The 21,546-nt window shown below is 35.5% G+C and overlaps 1 protein-coding gene across 14 annotated transcripts in view; it reads left to right on the forward strand.

Moving 5' to 3' along the window:
* Window positions 1-8,079, forward strand: part of LOC6052441 (cell wall protein DAN4) — a 55,148-nt gene extending 47,069 nt beyond the window's left edge. For 13 of the 14 annotated variants that reach the window (XM_038253190.1, XM_038253184.1, XM_038253191.1 and 10 more), the window contains exons 4-8: window positions 1,718-1,804; window positions 1,867-1,980; window positions 2,042-2,125; window positions 4,194-4,301; window positions 4,364-6,360. In XM_038253190.1, coding sequence (XP_038109118.1) covers window positions 1,718-1,804; window positions 1,867-1,980; window positions 2,042-2,125; window positions 4,194-4,301; window positions 4,364-6,360 — 2,390 coding nt within the window. Of the gene's footprint in view, window positions 1-1,717; window positions 1,805-1,866; window positions 1,981-2,041; window positions 2,126-4,193; window positions 4,302-4,363 lie in introns of all 14 variants that reach the window. The other variant, XM_038253186.1, reaches the window with a different exon arrangement.
* The last annotated feature ends 13,467 nt before the right edge of the window (window positions 8,080-21,546 follow it).

Consider the following 21,546-nt stretch of genomic DNA (forward strand, 5'->3'; position numbering starts at 1 on the left):
AAAAATACACGCCAATTCTATGAGATTTTTCATCTTTTAAGTTTGAAAGTTGAATTTAAAGATGATGTCACAAATTTTTTTTCGTTCAAAATTTTTGAGAAAATAACCTAAGATGTTACAAAAACCCTCACGAAAAATGCAAAAAGGTATGTCTCTCCTAAAAAAATGCAAAAATCATTTACTGAAACTATTTTTTTGAAAAGTGGTCTAAATAAATTAAAAAAAAAACAGGTAGTGGGATCGATTCTCCAGATAATTTTACATAAAAGTTTCAATATTGACCATTGTCCTAAGTCCAATCCTTGAGAAAATACACCGGTTGGTGGTTTTTGGCAATTCCTATATGACAGACTTGCATTTTCAGTCCCGAAAATATTTATACCGGAAAGCAAAAGTGAGGTTAAAGTACATAAAGTATCTTTTGGATTTTTTTTTATCTCAATCAATTTATAACATGAAAACGTTTTCAAATTTTGCAGACATTAGAATTCATTTCATCACAGTCCGAAGTTGTCAATTTCCAAGCATTTTATAATTTCGATCTCCCAACTCACTGACTCATCTTAGCTCATCTCTGCCTATCCACAAAACAACTTCACAACTACAAAACCCCAAAAACGTTCAATTATTTCCACCATGTGAGCGCAGACTTGACTGCCTCCGGAGCCTTGTTTCGCCAGCAACGATTGCGCTAGCATCAGCCTCCCCCCTTAATTCATTTCGCTAATTAGCCGTTGAAAACGAGGCGGAAATCAATTCGACCAGCACCACCACAAACACCACAACAAATATCGTGTTGATCGACCAATAAAATCGATAATGTTTGGGCACCTTTGCTATTATATTGCTTCAATTACTCACCCATCGCACCTCACCTCACCAACGAATGAGGCAAGACCTCAGCAATTACTCACGTGGTTGGTGAAGATCCGAGGTGGCTCATCTCTGTTTGCTGGCGGATCGTCTGGATCGAATCCGCGCTGAGCAGACTTCCAAATTTGGGGTTTGTTCTATTAGGAATAAAGGTTTTCCTTGCTGTTGCTGGGGCCTAATTTTGAAATTCGCTGATAATCATGCTCTGAAGTCATGCGTAAATTACGTAATTTACTTCTGATTCATTGAAGTTTAATAATACCCGCTTTTTCTCGAACTTAATCAGTTCATTGCGGTGATAACAATTTAGAAAATTTTAACTTGAAATACGTTTTTAATGAACATCTCATCCCGCCGTGAAAATCATGATCTTCAACACCACACACGTGCAAGCCAAAAAAAAAAATTCTGACCTCCACACATCCGCCTTCGCCGGGGTCCTTCATTGGTATTCATCCGGAGATCTGGCCCGGATCAGCCCAGATTGCGGATCGTCGTGAAATTGCAACACTTTCTCTTTCCTGATGCCACCTCCTCCACCGCAGCCACTAGGGGGTTGACCACATCATCATCATCTCTCTCGCTCCGAATGGTGACGATGTTGTCCATTTTTCATCTTGGACGACTTTGGGTTGGTTTTGTTTTGATCAAAGGCCGCGACGACGACACGGACAACGCCGCGATGTCGTAATCCGTTGTAACCGAACCAATTTCGCGCACAGCAGTTTTTAACCTTTTTTTTGCGCTGCGAACCATAAATAATTGTTCCCGCCCGGGAGATTTTGCGGCTAAGCTTTGAGTTAATTTGTCTTTTCGTGTTTTTTTTTTTTGTTTCTGATTGCAGGACCGGTCATCAGGCCGCGTCGGATGATGCGGGACATCTACGGTGAAATCACAGACGCGAGTGCACAAAATGTCACCAATTTCATCGGTAAGGCCACACACACATTTTGGTTGCTGATCAAATTTAGACTAATCTGTGGAAATTTCTAGATACCTGCCAGCACGACGGAACGCAAGTGTCCAGGGCGAGCATAGTCTGCCAGAAGAAGCATGGCTGTCGGGCGATCCAGAAGACCGGCGAGTGCTGTCCGGATTATCAGTGTGGTAAGTTAGTGTCAACTCTATCTGTGTAGTCTGTTTAGTAACATGAGTTCTTCCTTTTCAGAATGCCAACGTGATGGCAAGACCTACACAAACGGAGAAAAAGTGCTGGATCCAGATACGCCATGCAGAGTATGTTACTGCCAAGGTTAGTAAACAGAAATAATGTATATTAAAAAAATAGTGTACACAGTAAAAAAAGCATTGTACATCTGGGAAGGAGTATATCTTTAATGTCAGAAAAAATGAGTAATTTTATCTTTAAAAAAGTGTAATTTTACCACATTTCTTGTGTAATGTAACTTTTTTAGTCTAAATTGAGGTAAAATTACATCATTAAAGAGGTAATATTCACCTTACAAAATAATTCCTACGAAATTTACAAAACTTTCACTGTGTAATCATATTCTTAGCAAAACTTTTTTTGGTTAATGAACGTATTTCGTTTCAAATTGAGCAAAGTTTTGTTTCAAGTTTTTGCCCTATTTTAATTTTGGAACCACAGATCAAAAAAAAATGTCACAATTTTTTTTCATAAATTCATAGATATTTCACAATTTTTGATAGTAGCCTAATGCATAAAACAATACTTTTTTCTTACAAATTTTGAAGATTAGGCTTGACAATTAAAATTATCTTTTGTTTCAGAGAAATGCAAATTAGTGTCAGAGGAAACGGTAACTCTTGCATTTTTTTTTTTTTTTTTTTTTGAAACTAACTAAATAGCCAAAACAATTGCTTAATTAAGTGATTTTTACTTTTAAGCTTGGGCGTTCAATTCTCCCGGGGTTTTCCCGGGAAACGGAAAAAATATTCAGAAATCAGCGATACTATTTGTTTTATTATGTTCCTGTTTTAACCAAAATACATTTAAACAATCAAAACATTATGCAAAATTATCTCAATTATCTACAACTGTCTTAATTCGTTACATTTGTCTTGATTTGCCCCAAATACCTGTTTTTGAGACAATATAAAAAATATGATATTTTTTTTCAAAATGTTTTTTATTAATCTCTTATCGATTAAATCTGAATTTCCAGACCAAAATTGATATTATTATTTTTTTTCAAGCGGGAAAACCAAGACAAAATATTTAAAAAATCCTGGGATTCAAAAATTCCCGGTTTAATCTAATCTAATCTAACCCTATCGCAGCCAGTCATTCGAGGGCATCCTTGAAAATGCTTACGTTGATCAACGCCTAGCATCCTCTTGTCGAGAATTCCCGGTTTTGGAAAAATTCCGGAAATTCCTGGGATGGTTGAATTTTGGAAGGATGAAAATTTGATTGGTTTAATAGTACCTCTTTTTATGTAATATTACTTAAAAAATGTGTAAAAATGTGAACCTGATTTTTCAACAAAAACTGATAAAAATTCATCATTTTCAGAGGCAAAAATTATTTTTTTTTACACAAAATTTGTCATTTCCTGATGAATATTACCATTATTTTTTCTGTGTATTGAATAGAAAATCGAATCTAACAATTTAAAACAGGCTTAAACTATACCACATTTCCTAACAGATTTTTTTTTCCTTTTGCATACGAAGTGAATATTTTTCAAACTTTTTTAAAATTTAAAAATTATGTTTTTTACATTTTTATAATTTGAACAAAACAAAAATATTTATAAAAAAATTCTTTAGGCTAAGGAAATGACTGGACAAAAGTCTATTACAAATATTTTTTTTTTTTGCAATATTAAAACTTGCAGCAAAAAAAAAAACAAATGAAGACAACAACTATAAAACCCAATTTCCTTAAAGAAGTATTTTGAACAATTTTAATTTGAAAAATTTCGCAGATTTAAATGAAAAGAGTTCATGAACAAGCGAAGAAACCCGTTCAATTTGAAAGTACATTTTTGTTCGGTATGGATTTTTAAACATTGGTCCCCAATTTCATTAGATGAAAAGATGTAATAAACTTAAGATTTTTCGTCATTTTGCAATTGCAATGCAAGCTTCAAATCATTTGTCATACAGTTTTAAACATTTCAATTGAAATAATATTAAATTACACAAAAAATACGTAAAACTTTATTGTTTTTTTTTTTAGTTTTGTTCAGATTGATTATGAGAATACAGAACACATTTTTGCACAACTTCTAGAACTAAGAATCGAATGAATTTTTAATTTTGTATCATCATTATAACATTTTATTAGATCCCTTTAAATACAATTAATGTCCTTTTGCCTATTTCATTTACAGGTGGCGAGATCACTTGCAGTCAGGTAACGTGCTACAAGCGACACGACTGTGAGCCAAAGTTCATCGCCGGTCGATGCTGCCCGGAGTACGATAACTGTCCTCCTCTAGGTATTAGCAAATTCGATGATAATCCTGTATTCAGTCAAATAATAAGTGATCGTTCCTTCCAGAAACTTCCAAGATCACCGAAGCTACCAGCGCAAAGGAGGAGCTGATCGAGCTGAAGGAAACGGAAATCGACGCCACCGAGCTGGAACAGGCCAAGGCCGACTCAACGAGCACGACAACCACAACCCCCACGACTTCCACGGCGTCTCCAACGTCCGAATCAACCGAGGGCCCTTCCACGTCCCGAACCATGCTCGCCGAGGGCAACAGCAACCCGCTGGGTATCAAAATCAAAGAAACCACCAAAGCGGAAGAGATCCGCTACACCGACAATCGCCCGAAGATCTCCGACACCATGCAGGAACGCGAGGAGGCGATGCGACCGGTTTCGGTGGAAGCGGCGTCGTCGCACAGTGAAGAGGCGAACAACTTGGAGCACTTGGACATGAACGTCACGGATGACGGCGAGGAGGGTATGAAGAACGTCAGGCACACGGATGAGGATTTGTTGGTTAATGGGACGTCGGAGGTCACTGAGTCGGGTGAGAGTTTGTTGCCGTCTTCGACGGCTGGGCCGGAGTCGGAAGAGCTGCAGGCTTCGTCGGAAGCGAGTAGTAGTACGTCGACGACGACGACGACGACGGTGAGGGTGCTTTCGGTTGGGGTTTCGACTACGGCTGCGCCGGAGGATGTTTCCGATGAGGTGACCAAGAAGGATAAGCCGCTGCCGGCGGTGGTTCAGATTGGGGACAAGCTGGTGATAGTGGATCACAACCAGGAGAAGCCGATAACGGTGATTCAGGTGGAAGAGGTTGAGGGATTGCAGCGGGGGGAGGATGACATCTCGTACGATCCGGAGATGTATACGGATCGGACGCCCGACAACCGGGAGAGTCCGAAGCACATGAAGCTTGAGGGTGGGGAAAATGAGATGTTGTCGACGCAGGCAGATTCCAGTGCGGCTTACGAGACGGTATATCACGGGGGGTCGACGGAGAACTTGGCTTCGGAGGAGGTTTTTGAGACACAACACTTTACGGAGGGACCGGAAAGTGCGGAGCATAACGATACCCAGACGGATCAGCTATTGGCTAGTAGTGAGGAATTCATTCAGATAAGCTCAGCATCTTCGTCGGAGAAGCCTGCACACTTGGAAGAGGATCACACGACTGTTAATCCATTGCTTTCGAGCGGAGAAGAAGGTAGCACAACGCTGTCGGATATGCATATGTCTTCCGTCAGCTCGGAAGCTTCTGGAGATGAGGTGTTCGATACCCATTACTACACGGAGGGACCGGGAGGTTCGTCGGAGATCAGTGAGGAAACGTCTGAGCCGACCATACCTTCCCAGGATCTACCAGCCGACGATATGACCACTCACAGGAAGACGTACATCGAGGACGACGAGCACGACCTGATCCAACCCGGATTCCAGCCCATCCCGGAAGACTTCAGCTTGCCGCTGCGAGATCAACCAGCACTGATGGACATTGCGGAGGAGGTGGAGCAGCAGAACCCTCATCTGAAGAGCGAACGCAAGGAGGACGGAGCTATGGGAAAGATCCTCTCGGAAGTGCTGGAGTACCGCAAAAATGCCTCGTCATCGACAACTACCACAACGGAAGCCTCCAGTGAGGTGGACAACGAAGTGACCGTTTCTCCAGCTTGGCTAAAGGAAGAACCTAAACCGCAGCTGCGAGCACCGGGTGAGCCTCATCTAGTTCCAGAGTGGGAACGGAACAACGGAACCAACAGCACTTTGTCGTCGGAAGAGGATTTCAGCGGAGCTGGCGAGCTGCACGTGCTCAAGATGCACTCTGAGGAGTACATTGACGGTTCCGAGGGCAGTGGGCTGAGCACGGCCAGGAAAGATCCGGAGGAGACGACGCTGGCTCCGTCGAAGGTGGCGCACGACATCGATTCGGCGGAAAGTGGGTCGTCCGAGTCGGACAGCATCAAGCACAATCCGAAGAACGACGTTGAGAGCCTCAAGTACGACGAGAACGAGAACAGTACCGCGGAAGAGGTGCTGCCGAAGAAGGCGGCTGCGAGTGTTTGAGGGAAGACGACGTTGGGTAGGACAATTCAATCAATTGAACTATTTTAAAGCCGATGGAGATGTAAGGTAGCTAAACAAATTTACTGATCAAGTATTTAGCGAAACTAAACAGGAATTCTTGACTTCTGAAGGAAACTGGTTGCATGCGGCGTTGTTATGCTTTCTGAACGTTGACATTGCCTCCGCAAATGTCAAAATCCATACAAACATTCCATTTGTTTGCTTTTTTTTGAAGGAGTTTGACGATTGCTGAAGCAATGTTTACATTCATAAAGTGAGGTTAAAATGATGGCAACCAACTTGTAACCGGAATCGAAACAGGACAGGTCGAGAATTAGGTGCCAGTTGTTAGAAGAAACGCATACGTCTCTCTTTCTCCTTGATTAGCAAGTAAATATTATTTATTATTCCACTCTCTCTCAATCTTGTTCTTATTCACGTGGGCAACCACTTGTCGCACGTGTTGAGACGAGATGAAGATTCTCCAAAACAATGCGCTTTAGACGAATAATTTTAGTGCCATTTTGTTCATCATCAAAAGAACGTGCATCGAATTTCGGCTAAAACCGGCGGACTGTCTCCCACAGACATAGTGCAATCACTTAGTAAGAAAATGTGTTTCAATTTTCACCAACTTTTTCAAGTTTTGTTTTTCAAGACCAACACGTAGCTAGTCAATCTGGACTCTAGTTGTGACCGGCCAAGACTTGAGTTAGAGACAGGAGACGGAAATTAATCAAAAATGTATCAAAGCGCACGGAAACATCCATTAAAAGAAAACATGGCACAAGAATTTTTCCTTAAATCACCATCTCTCTGTATTTCGAAAAGCGCAGCTCGAAGGCGTTAGTCGTTGTTGTAAGTTATTTATAAATTTCGACTTGCTCGCAAGAGAAGCAACAAACCAAAATTTTATCCTTATCAATTGTCGAATTTTAACACAGAGGCATGTGATAGCTACATATATTCTCAATTTACTAAACTACAAGGAGCAAAAATGGACCTACACACGAAGGCGAGAAATAAACTAATGCTGTAAATGCAAGAAGAGAAAGACATTTATTAAGTTTAGAAGCTCAAACTAATTTGCACTACCACCATCCACACCCAGAAACACACAAACTCTCTTTCTGATAAGCAGATGATCCTTTAACTTGAATAGAAAGAGCAAATCGTAGCTTAAGTTTAAGACTGTTATAGAAATATAATTGAAAGAGGTGAAACAAAAAACAAACAAGAAAATCATTATTTATTGATTATTTATGATCGCTGCAAAACCTACATTCATTCGCGATTCAGTTACGCCTCCCCCCGCCCAAACAATGTGGAAACCCCTTAGGCATTCCTTTCTCGATTATGTGTTTTACTGTTTAGAACCTATTAGATACTGCAATTATTTCATTAGTCTAAGTGACCCCCTCCCCCTCTAGTACGTAGCATTGTTAGGATGAAATCAATTGAAAGAGTCATACTTGTAACTTAATATAAGGAAAGTTAATTAATCATTCATCTTTTATTTTTAATTTAAAATAAAAAATCCGATGCGAATACTATTGGAACTATTCAGTACTGTTTTGCTGGCCCTCGGTGCGGTGTGAGGATGTGTGATCTTCGCAAGAAAAGAAAAGGAAGGAGATTATGTGGAGAGGACGTCCTTGCCGGAAGAAGGGCGGTTGATTGCAATTACAGGTGTAAAAATAAATAAATTACAATAAAACTGGTTTGGAATTGTTTAATTTGCAAACGATTGGATATCACATCCGTAATAAGAAAAAATAAAACTAGAAAAAAATTACACTGAATTTGATCACCAGCAACTTTTTAACCTTTGGACCTGGAGTACACTTTTGGACTCGACCTTCACCGATTTTGCCCAAACCAAGCAAAACAATGTAAATGGGCCAATGTGAGTTAGTAAACAAAGAGTCTATCCTGCTCACTTCTAATGTAAACATCCACTGACGTGAGCAAGATGGACTCTTTGTTTACAAACTCACATTGGGCCCTTTTACTTTGTTTTGCTTGAAACTTAGAAAGAAATTTTATATCTGAATCAATAATAACCTCAGAATAATCCAAAACCCTTCTAAGATAAAAAAAACTTTTCCCAATCAAAACTGCTCTCGCCATAGGGGGATGGCGTTGCCATTTTTAGACCACGTTTTTCACTTTTCCTCCTACGAAACCGGCTATTTTATCGACTTCATTTTGCTGGGCTCGATAGGACGTCGTCAATTTTAGACGATGACTCAGCACTGATCCACTTTTGCACATACAAAAACCAGATGGCAGCACCACGTAACGCCACCTCCCTATGTGCCAAAGCATTGAATGGCTAACCCCTAGAAGTAGGCCTTGAGTTTTCATCTTTGGTGGGCTATTTCTCGGTAATGGTTTGGATTACTTTGGTGTTATTATTGATTTTCGTGTAAAATTTCCCGGGGAACAATATGGAGTAAAAATAAAAACATAATAAAAATGGGAAATAGGTCTAAATCACGTTTAAAACAAAAATTTACTAAAAGGGAGGCTATTAAGGGATAACTTTTTTTCGAATTCCTTGGACAATTTCCTATCAAATGTGAATAGAAAAAAGTCTTTTGGTATAATAATTGCAAATTTATCAGCAAAAAAAAGCTTTTTGAAAAAATAGTCAAAAAGAGGGCGGTGTCAAAAATAGAGGTATGGTCCAATCGACACCAAACTTTGGTCAATTCTTGATTTTAAATTTTTGAAAATATTTTTTTCGAAAGGATCGGAAAACTTTACGAATGTTTCATATTTTAACATTTTAAATCGGACCATTAGTTGCTGAAATATCGACATTAGAAAATGGTGGGTTGTTTGGGTGAGACTTAGAAAACATCAATTTTCCTGTTTTTGAACCTTTGCATGGCAATATCTCAGCAACTAAGGGTAGTATCAACAAAGTTCAATGAAGCAAAATATAGAGAATTTCCTAAGCTTTTCAAAAAAATGCAAAGGTGGGCAAACATGGGCACTAATTTAAAAAATGAAAAACTGGTACACTTTATCAAAAATTCACTAAAAAACTTTTTGAGTGCAAATTCAATTTTACATCGAAAACTCAAGTTGAAAAAATTTTGCGACCAATATTTCGATTTTTTGAAAAATTCTGTATTGATTCAAAAAATTATAACTCGGTCCTAGAATTTTTGCCCATCCTGGAAATTACTGAAAAGTTGGCATTTGATGTCCTTTAAAACATATCAAAAAATAAAAATAGTGTTTTTTTTGCAAATCTAGTTTTAGTGACAACAAATAAAATTAAAAATCATCAATTTTTTTTACTGTATATTATTTTTTTTCAGTTTAGTCCATATCCATACCTACAACTTTGCCTAAGACACCAAATCGATCAAAAAATTCCTTCAAAAGATACAGATTTTTGCATTTTCACATATCATTTTTGTATGGACAGCTGCCAAATTTGTATGGAAAATTATATGAACGAACTAATGATGCAAAATGGCGTCTTTGGGCATACCGAAGGCACCAAAAAAGTTTCAGCCGGAATAAAAAATACAAAAATTAAAATTAAAGAAAAAAGACCGATGCCGTAGAGAACTGCTCTGTTACTAATGATAGATGAACGAACGATTGATGAAAGTAAAAGCAAGGATATTTCCTGTAACAAACAATCATAATATTTTTTCTTGGTTTGAATGTTGTTAGAACATCAAGGAGTGAGTTAACTTATTCAAAGCAAATGATTAGGGTTAGTGTATTTTCACGATTTCCGCAAAAGAAATGGCGTAAAACTCGTAGATTTTGGGAATTTCCGTGAAATCCCGTGAAATTTGATTTTATTTTCGAACTAATGCTTAGAAATAACAACATTTTACAAATGTTTCTTCCTCAAAGCTTTTCTATGCAAATTAAATTATTTTTCATTTGAAAAGCGATGAAAAAACTAGGTAGGAAGATTGAAGCTTTTCTTGGTTATTCGTCGTTAAAAGAACTAACCAGGATTTAGATTGAAATAATTGAAGTAAACTGATAGAAGGGGTTAAAAAATCATTGGAACCCTCGATCAGCTTTTCTTCGAAAACTGACAAAATTCATTCATTCATTTTTTTATATTAAAATATTTTTATCCACAAAATGACAATTTGAATAACATTTTATGTTAAAGGTAGAATTAAATAAAATCAAAGACTTAAATTTTGTGAATTCAAAGTTAAATGCATTTGGCCTCATAATTTTATTTTACATCACTAAAATCAGACCTTTTCAGAATATTTAAGTTTTTGAGTTATTTTTGTTTTGAGCTTTATGGATAAAATTATAAACATTTTGCTGAAGATAATATATTAAAGCTTTGAAAAGAAAATTCAAATTACAGGACTTGTTAAATCTTGTTTGATTATGATTTCAATAATAAGTTTAGTTTAACAGAGAAAGAATAGGAGTGATTTAGAGGAATCATCTAAGAAAATTAAAAAAAAAAAAAACAATTAAAAACATAACATAAGATAACATGAATTATAAAAATTGTCTTAAGTAATTTTAACATAACATTTTAGAGATTATATTAAAATCTTTCACGTTCCGTGAGATTTCCGTGAAACTTGGTGTTATGAAATTATACATTTTTTGAGCACGAAAAATCAATAAGCCTAAACTTGAACTTGAGAAAAAAATGCATTGGCCTATTATATTTGAAAATGAGAATCTGACAAAAATATTACGTCAATATAGAGCCTAGTTCAATTAGTTGCTGAAAACAAATTTACGTTGTCCTATCTGCATAGAAAACCTATGACTGATAGTTTGTTTTGAAAATTTACTCCAGAAGTTATAAAATTTCAGATGAAAATTAATATTCTACAAAAGTGAGCAGAAACTTCACAGTGTTAAATTTTATCATAGTTGTACAAAAGCAATGTTAGATTCACTCATAGAGTTTGTAAAATGTTATTAAAAAATCTTCCTTCCATATTCTTTTCATGCCTTAATTTGGATCTTAATTTGGAAAATACTTCAAATGTATTCGAATTGCAACCAGATATTTAAGAACAAATTTTTTAATAAATTTCAATCTCTAACCAATTGAACTACATTTACCATAAATTGACACGATTTTAAATACTGATGTTACTTGAGCAGGAAAACGTTAGCAGGGAAAATTTTAGTTCTCGTATTGGCCACCAGATGGCGTCATTGAAATCCAATTTCCCTGCTCACTTCATATCGTCAGCAGGGAAAAAAAATGTGAAGACAGCAGGGAAAAAAAAAGAAATTTCCCTGCTAACGTAAACAGGATTTTTTAAACTATATTTTTTATCGTAAATGCAATCTTTTCAACAATATATTTGCTTTGATGTATTTAAATTAATTTTTTTTACGTATTTCAATGCCTTCGAATCTGAACAAATATTTTCCCTGCTAACGTATCAGATACTGAGCCAGAAGAAAATTTTAAAGTCATAGTCATGGATCACAAAAATCGGCGTTTTCAAACCAAAATAATAATTTAATTTTAAATTTACAATCAAACTTGTATACAAAGGTACTCAAATATGTTGGTGTAAAATATTTTCAAATCATTCCTGTTCTTCAAGTGTTCAGCAGTGAATTCTATCAGGCGTAGCTTATTATTGTGATGAGCATTTTCCTTGCTAACTTCACAGTTTTTTGTCACAGCTTTTTGTTTTTTTTTATGCAAGCTATGTAGAACTATTTAAAAAATAAATTAAGAGTGTGTATTTAATTTTACACTAGCTTCGTCTGAAATTTAAGTTTATTTCTGGCTCAGTAACTGTTACGCTATTTAGCATGAAAAATATACATTCGATATTAAAGCTACTAAAAAACTAATTTAAATACATCAAAGCAAATATATTGTTGAAAAGATTGCATTTACGATAACAATTATAATTTTAAAAAATCCTGTTTACGTTAGCAGGGAAATTTCACTTTCCCTGCTGTCTTCACAATTTTTTTCCCTGCTGACGATGTGAAGTGAACAGGGAAATTGGATTTCAATGACGCCACCTGGTGGCCAATACGAGAACTAAAATTTTCCCTGCTAACGTTTCCCTGCTGATGTAATATCAGTTTTTAAATTCCCAAGTTTAGGAAAAAGAAAAGCGAAAGTTCGTAAAATCACTCATACGATTGTTAACACAAAAATAAATTGTAAATATGTCTTGATAATTCGCGAAATTAGCAAAATTAGGAAATTTAATTTCTATTTCAGAAAGTGTTAATGACCTGAAAATGCACCACTCTAGAGCAAACAAGTTTTTCGCCTTTATGTATGCAACATAAAGTTTCATTCAAGCTTTTATTCATCAAACCCGTTTCACGTATTCAAGTGATCATATAGAAATGCTTCCTGACGATACCCACCATAAAGCCTTCAACTTTACGATTTCGAATTGTGGAAAGCATGAAGAAAAGACAACCATTTATGTTTCTGCAATTGTCACCAATAAATTGCCTTATTTTATAGATTCTCCTTTCATGTTGATTTTTCAAAGAGAATCTCTTCGATGCCATCAATTTTCTTCGACAATTTCAATACAAACCATTCCAAGGCAGAAACATCGATCCAATGAACGGATATTTCATTGATCAACGGTTAGATAACGTACGACAAATGTGTATGTGCTGCGGAGGTGGAGGCTCGTTTTAGTTGAAGATGGGGTAGTCGCGGTCTGCCACATTTGCAATCGGGCATATGGCGCGGAGTCGTGACTCGATGGAAAGTGAAATGCTCGACCCGCGAAACCGATCGACGATTCGTTAGCCGGATCGTGATAGGAAGTTCAATTTATGATCGAGTGTTGAAGTTCCCATGTCTTCTGGTATGTTTTGTTTAATTCCAAATGTTTTGAGATCACTCTGATTTTGACGGATCGAATTAAAGTGCTCGCCAATATTATTTAAGGTTATGTTTCTTAATCTTTCATGATCTCTGAAAATTGCTACTGTTGACTTCCAATCTATTGAGGAAACACACAAGTCCCCAAAATGTCATCGGAAATGTCGGAGAAACCGCGGTTCCTAAACCAAAGTCGCGGCCGATATTATCTAATCGGCGACCAACACAACATAACCTCTACAACAACGTCTCTCAAAGCCAACACTTCCGAGGCCATCCGCCGCTACCTTTCGGATTCGATCGGACGCCTCGTTAAGGAGACGCATCTGATTTGCATATTGCGCTCGTAGTCGACGGACATCCCCCCGAAAACAACCGATCGTGGCGGAAAATTATGCATGTAAAAGTCGTTTGAAATTTTAAGTAGTTCGCACTTTGTTCGTAAATAAACCCCACTCACACACACTGACACGTGTGACACAGGTTTTGTATAGTGTCACTTGGTTTTGTTGTTGGTCTTTTAAGGTTAGGCTAGGGTGGAGGGAGGTATTGATGGCCGTGGGTGAAAGTTGGAGTATTGGCTCAAGAGGTGGTATTTAGCTTGTTTTTAACGATGCGACAAACGTGACATGCGAAAAGTCGATGCTTTTTGTTGTGTTCGCGTCACAAACCTGTAGACAGGTCTGCTAAAGGAAGGGGATTGGGTTGGTTTGCGATGAATCCCAAATTATGACATGTACTAATCTGGTTTACGAGGGAAAATTGGCAGGTATTATGTAAATCAGTGTAGTTGAATAAATTAGTGTTGGGATTTAGTGGTATGACACGTCGTATTAATTATCATATCTTATGAACCTTGCCCAATTATAGTAATGAGCCTCATTGGAGTTTTTTCGACATTTGCAAATTATAAAACAATGAAAAATCCAAATTCGCATTTTGGAATGAAAAAAAAAGTTTTCTCAGCAACACATTCTCTATTAACTCCAAAACAACTCTACAAAGTTTAAGAAAAATTGGTTTAATTCACTAATCTAATGCGATTGAGTTTTGTTTCAGCCAATATTCTTTTAAACTGTCCCTTTTTGTTCTAAAACGTAAATGTTGCTAAAAAATTACGCATTTTATTACATTTTCAAGTTATTTTGACTTTGTATTATTACCAACATTTCGATGCCTCTGTGCTCTCTTATGCTAACTAGATAGGAAAACCAGCAAGCTTAGTACAAGAGAGCACGGAGGCATCGATTTGTGACCTTCATTTTACGATTATGTAACTGATTTGAATTTTAAAATTTTATTTAAATATTCATTTAAATTTTTTTCAAATGTTACACTTGAAAAACAAATTTCGATATTATTTATCATAAAGACAAAAAATATATATTTTTAAAAATCTTATTAGTAAGAGAAATAAATCAAATCTAGATTAGATTTTCCTCTCTGCAAAGAAAACCCATGATGGATAGGTTGTTTTGAACATTTAATCTAGAAATTATATTAGATGCTGTAGTCACGTCGAGTGGTATTTGAGTGATAACAAAAAATTTTTTTTTTCTTTTTGTGGCTATATCTTAGCAGCCAGAGGACCAATCTCTAAAGTTTTATGTAATAATTGTCTAGGCAATTTTTTAACTTTTCGCAATAAAAAAGCAACATTTTCGCAAAGATCAAACATATTTATCCTAGCTTTTATATATTTATATAGTTTTTAACACCAAGAAAAAGTATTCTTGTAATCTAGTTTTTTTGCAACTTTGTTCATGAAAATAAATTAATCAAAATGCTATAGAGAAATTCTATGAGATTTCGGTCACTCGACTTTTTTTTGTATTTTTTAATCTGGCTGAAACTTTTTTTGGTGCCTTCGGTATGTCAAAAGAAGCCATTTTGCATCATTAGTTTGTCCATATGATTTTCCATACAAATTTGGCAATTTTTTTTGATCTTTCAGAAAAAAATATTTTTAATTTTTTAAATCAAGACTTACATTTCAAAAGAGCCAAAAATTCAATATTAAGCCCTTTTGAAATGTTAGTCTTGACTTTAAAAAAAATAAAATATTGTTTTCGAAAATATCGGAAAATTTCACGAATGTTTCATATTTTAACATTGAAAATCGGACCATTAGTTGCTGAGATATCGACATTAGAAAATGGTGGGTCTTTTGCATAAGACTTAGAAAACATAAATTTTCCTTTTTTTAAATCTTTACATGAAAATATCTCAGCAACTAAGGGTTGTATCAACAAAGTAAAAAAGAGAATTTTCTCAGCTTTTCAAAAACATTTTTTTGCAAAATTTGGCAAACATGGGCACTAATTTAAAAAAATGAACCAAAAAAGTTACATAAAAGTGGCTAGAACTTGTAATTCGGTCTAAAATTTTTTGCTCGTTCTGAAAATTTCTGAAAAGTTGGCATTTGATGTCCCCTAAAATATATCAGAAATTTAAAAAAATCAAATTGTGTTTTTAGCAAATCAATTTTTTGTGACAAAAAGGGAAATAAAAAATCACCACAATGTTTTTTACCGTGTATCATTTTTTCAGTATAGTCTTTAACCATACCTAAAACTTTGCTCAAGTTACCAAAAGAGTTTCAGCCGGATTAAAAAATTAATCATATAATGAATTAAAACAGTTGTATTAAAAAAAATCAACATTTTTATCAACAAATCATAAAACACCAAAAATCCAACCATTTGTCAAAACCTATTTTTCAAACACATTTTTTGTCACAACACAAAACGAATCTTTCAACGCGGAACACAGGCTCCAACCGTCTAAAATCGCTAATGATCAGCTCATCAGCTCTATTTAAAATAAAATAAAAACTCCAAAAATCTTGTTTGGCAGGGTCTTTGGACGCTATGGTCAAGGCCCCAGGTTGAGCCCGTTGGCTTCTAACATTAAAAGTTGGAAAAAACAACACATTTTCAAACCAAAAAAGGCGAGCATAAAAAATCTTGGCAGGGATGCATCTTCGGCACATATGCAAATTGACCAATCCCAGACTGGCCATCAAACTGGTTTTTCGCGGTGGTCATTTGAAAGAGTTTGGGACACAGATGGGAGCTTGGGATGTTTACCGGGAACGAAAATTATTTTAAGCTAATTTTTTGGAGAGTTTGAAGCATCGTATTGCTTTGAGGCGACGCTTTGGGGGTTATTAACATAGGTGATATATTTTTCTGCTTTGAATAAACCAAAACGAGTTTTTTTAGGAAACTTCTCCAAACTGTTTAGTTCTAGCCGACGATGCTCTCTTCTGGCGGAGGAACCAGTTTTGAGGTTGTTTGGAAGCTGCTGAACACTAAAGACAAAACCAAAGTGTAGAAGTCAATTTGAGGCACCAACAAAAAAAGAAGATTTGAAAATATTCATATGCATCGCAAAGTGCCTTTTTCCACACCCATTAGCCGGTGAACGTGTGGACGACATTGGGCTTAACATATTCACAGTTTTTGAGCTTAAATATCAAGGAGACCATTATTCTTTGGACCGTTCTCCCAGACTATCTACGATGATGCATCAGGTCAGGTGATAAAAAAAAACCCCAAATGCACATCTTCAAAATGATGGTCTGGCGAAGGGGTTTGAAATACAGTTAGCCCCTTGGCACAGTCAGAGGGTCAGGTGTTTTACGAGATGTCTTTTTTTCTGACGACCACAAAACAAAACTTTAACTTGATTGTTCTGCGGGAAGCGTTGACGTTTTTAATGGCTCAAACAACGAATCGGACTACAAGGTAGCGGCTCGAATCACGCGGAGATGATGCTAGTAATGATAACTTTATCGATTTTTGTTTTATGTTGAAGATCGTATATCTTATGAAAATGTCATAAGGTATTCGTTTTCTAAAACTCTGCTATTTATTGGTGTTCAATCTGCCAAGGTTAATTGCGGAAGTACAGAATGAGTGGCTTTTATTATCAACATTTGAAAATATTAAATGCTTTTTATGAGTTTGAAAAATATCTAAAAAAAATTTATGTCCCTACCATAAAATGTTATTACATATTATTTATTATTTACAAACTTATTTAACTTTCTCCTAGTGGAAAATTGTCCAAAGAATCCAAAAATGCATTCCGTTTTTCGATTCAAAATCGTGTTCATTGAGAAAATCATGACACTTTGAAAAGTTGTGAAATAATGTCATTCCTTAACGTTTTCTTAACAATAGTTAACTAACTTTTTAAACTTTTTATTTTTGATGTGCTTTGAACACTTCTCTACCACGGTCAATATGGTTCTAAACCATTCCGTGCGTATTTTAACTGTACTCTTCATTTTGCGGAAAAATCGCAACCTATCAAAGTCAACCCGGCTATCAAAGTCACCCCGTTTTTGACGGTAGGTAACATTTTCAAAAGAAATTGATCATTCTCAAAGTGATCTGTATTTAATTCAATTCAGACGTGAAAGTGTTCAGCAGTTTTTACAGTACAAACTTGAATCACTTTATTTTGCCTTTAGGTGTATTTTATATTTTTAAGTCACTTTTCAACATATTTTCATTTATTTGAAAATTATGGTTTTTTTGCTTTTATCTGTTAACTCTTTTTTCTGTTTCAAAGCATTCTTCAATGAACTGTAAGAACGGAGCGGAGAGAACTTATTTCTCCAATATATTTTTTTAAAGATTGAAAATTTATCAAACATATGCCACAAGTTGCAAAAAGAAGATTTTTTCAACACGAGTCATATTCTTGATCGTACTCCTTCTCTAGAGTTGAACCAGTCTTCGGTTGAAAAACTCTATAAAAATAAAAATAAAACACGAGTCGTACGTGATGTGTGATGAAAAAATAAAGTTTTTCAAATAGTTGCAAATATTTTTTCCGACTCTTGCCTTAAAAGGATTTTTTATGCAATTCCGTCTTGAAACTTTTTACTTTTCCTGTCATTTTTGAGCGATGAAATGACCTACTTTTCTGCAACCAAAATAACAGTATCGAAAGGTAACAGTTTTCAAAATAAATGCTGAAACGTTCTACTTTTCAGCACTGAAATGAGTGCTGAAAAGTTGAACTTTTCAGCATTTGTTCGAAAAGTAATACTTTTCAACATATTTTTGTTTTGATTGATTTATTGACAAAATACATGAACATTTGACTTATAATTTCTCTCAAAGGGTGTTTTTTTCAGAATTGCAAAAATATTGTATGTAACTCGTTGCAAAACTAGATTTTATCAGCACTCGTCGTATTTATCCAACTCGGTGAACCTCGTCGGATAAATGTACGACATTTGCTGAAAAAATCTTCTTTTGGCAACTTGTTGCATAAACTACAATTTTATGTGTTTTGTAAATTCATCGTTCAAATCAAAATTATGATGCAAAGTCCTACTCTATAGAACCGATTTCAGTGCTGGAAAGTAGAACTTTATAGCTTTTGTAACGAAAAGTATTACTTTTCGATTCTGTAATTTTTGGTGAAGTAAAATAAAAAGTATTTGATTCATTCATTCATCGATAAAAGAAATATTTTAAGAGCAATAATTATTTGAGTTTTATAGAATTTTATGATTATAAAAAATAATATGATACTAATGAAACATATTTGAAATAATTTTTATTTTAAAAATTGACCCAAAAATCAAGAGCCGAAGAAAAATATGATTTTCAAAAAACTTCCAAATTTAGCTGGAAATAAAAATAAAATGAACTAAAAACGATTGACATTCTATAGACCAACATTCATCACCAAAAATAATAGTGCTGAAGAATCATTAAAGCACTAGAGCAGCAATTTTTGTATTTTTTAATCCGGCTGAAACTTTTTTGAAGCCTTTGGTATGCCCAAAGAAGCCATTTTGCATCATTAGTTTGTCCATAAAATTTTCCATACACATTTGGCAGCCGTGTAATTTCTGAAAAGTTTGCATTTGATGTCCTCTAAAACATATCAAAAAATGAAAAAAAATAAAAATAGTTTTTTTTTGCAAATCGGTTTTAGTAACAAAAAGTGAAATTAAAAATCACCAATTTTTTTTAACGTGTATCATTTTTTTCAGTGTAGTCCATATCCATACCTACAACTTTGCCGAAGACACCAAATCGATCAAAAAAATCCTTCAAAAGATACAGATTTTTGAATTTTCACATATAATATTTGTATGGACGGCTGCCAAATTTGTATGGAAAATTAAATTAACAAACTAATGATGCAAAATGGCTTCTTTGGGCATACCCAAGGCACCAAACAAGTTTCAGCCGGATTAAAAAATACAGAAAAAATCGAACGACCGAAATCTCAGAGAATTGCTCACTAATAAGATTAACTTTCCAGTACTTCTATTGAAAAGTCATACTATTCGACACTGTTGTGAGCTTATGAAACAAAGCGGGGAAATAAACGATTCACCACAAACGATTTAGTAATCGTCGTTTTTCGATGCCTTTGTGCTCTCTTATGCTAACTAGGTAGGAATCTCAGCATGCTTAGAACAAAAGAGCACAAGGGCATCGATTTTTCCAACACATCAGATCTTTAATGTGCCACTCTTGTTGCAAATCATAATTTTGCAACTTGTATTTGTTTGAGCATATTTGGGCTTGCTTAAAAAAATATTTTTGAATATTAGCTAAATTTGTTTTCAGAAATGTAAGTATATATTTTTAAAAAAGTGATGATTTTGACCATGCTTGTTTTCAAAAGATTTTTTTCTGTAAATTTTGCAGAAGAACCCATGGAATAACAATGATAGGGATTCATTTTGTTGATGATAGCTTTTTGTGAACTGACTATCAACACACACTGTTTTGCCTTCCTCACTGAGGTAAGTCTATAATCCTGCTCTAAAATTGAAATTGTTATTTAAAGCTCGAAAACCCACCTTGATGTATGCATATCGACTCAGAATCGAAAACTGAACAAATGTGTGTGTGTGTGTGTGTGTATGTGTGTGTGTATGTGTGTGTGTATGTGACCAATAATGTCACGCAGTTTTCTCAGCACTGGCTGAACCAATTTTGACCAAACCAGTTGCATTCGACTTGGTTTAGGGTCCCATACGGTGCTATTCAATTGTTTGAAGTTTCGATAAGTAGTTGAAAAGTTATGTATAAAAATGTGTTTTCGCATATTTTCGAAAGTTGAATAAATGGCAGTAAACTGAACCAAACATCATCATGTTATACATCGTTAGTTAGGTAATTGAAAGACCTTTCCATCGAGTCTAAAACATTGATAATCTGGCAACCCTGTCTCGAGTTATATCCATTTAAGTGATAATTATGTACTTTTTTGTAGTCGTATCTCACTTAAATGTATGTAAACAATGTCCGGATCCATCATCCGACCCATCGTTGGTTAGGTAATCGAAAGACCTTTCCAACGAGTCTAAAACATTGAAGATCTGGCAACCCTGTTTCGAGTTCTGACCAATTAAGTGATATTTATGTACTTTTTTTGTAGCCGGATCTCACTTAAATGTATGTTAACAATGTCCGGATCCATCATTTGACCCATCGTTGGTAAGGTAATCGAAAGACCTTGAGTGATATGTGTGTTTTTTTGTATTCCGAAACTTAACGAAATCAGACGAAATTTGTGTCCAAACCCATCATATCACATATCACCCATTGTTGGAAAAGAGTGAGGAAGGCACCAACCACATAGGTGGATTAAGTTAGTTTTTTTGGTTGTTATCCATGTTTCAACAGAAAGCCTCTTCTAACGTCACTTTGTGCATCTTTCGGATATTTGTAAATTTGCTAAAAAGTACCAATTATAAAATAAAATAAAAATATGTTGTTGTATATACTAACAGCCATTTTTTCCAATATCACAAAGTTGCACTGGAAAAACCATGTTGTTATACTTCATACCATAAAAATGACATCAGTTTATTGCTGAGGATAGCCAAGCCAACCAATTTATTATACGTTAATCTAAAAATGCAAATCACCCCAAAAACTGCATCAAAACCCTGAAGATGCACCTTTCGAGTTTGACTCCAACCCAAAACATGCAAATATTTTGAACAAGAAAGATGATTTTAGCTAAGCTTTTAGAGATTTTACCAAGGCAGCAGCAACAAAAAACAGCTTGAATTCCAGCCAGTGGACTCCTCCTGAGAAATCGAGGACCCCTAAACGGGTGGCCGTTGTGTTGGGGTGAGGTGTTAGACTACTTTTTTCCTCTCAGGTATTAAGATTGGGGTTTTTTTCTGCTGTGTGTTTTTGGTGGATTTTCTCGCGTTTATTTATTTTTTTTTTTTTGCGTGGTTTTGGTTGCTGTATTTGGCATTTTATTGGATTTTCGGCGTCCGGGACTGGTTCCGGGGAAAGGAACTGTGGGGCGTGGTGTTTGGGCGAACTCTCCAA

Source organism: Culex quinquefasciatus, chromosome 2 (genome assembly GCF_015732765.1).
Source record: "Culex quinquefasciatus strain JHB chromosome 2, VPISU_Cqui_1.0_pri_paternal, whole genome shotgun sequence".
NCBI lineage: Eukaryota > Metazoa > Arthropoda > Insecta > Diptera > Culicidae > Culex > Culex quinquefasciatus.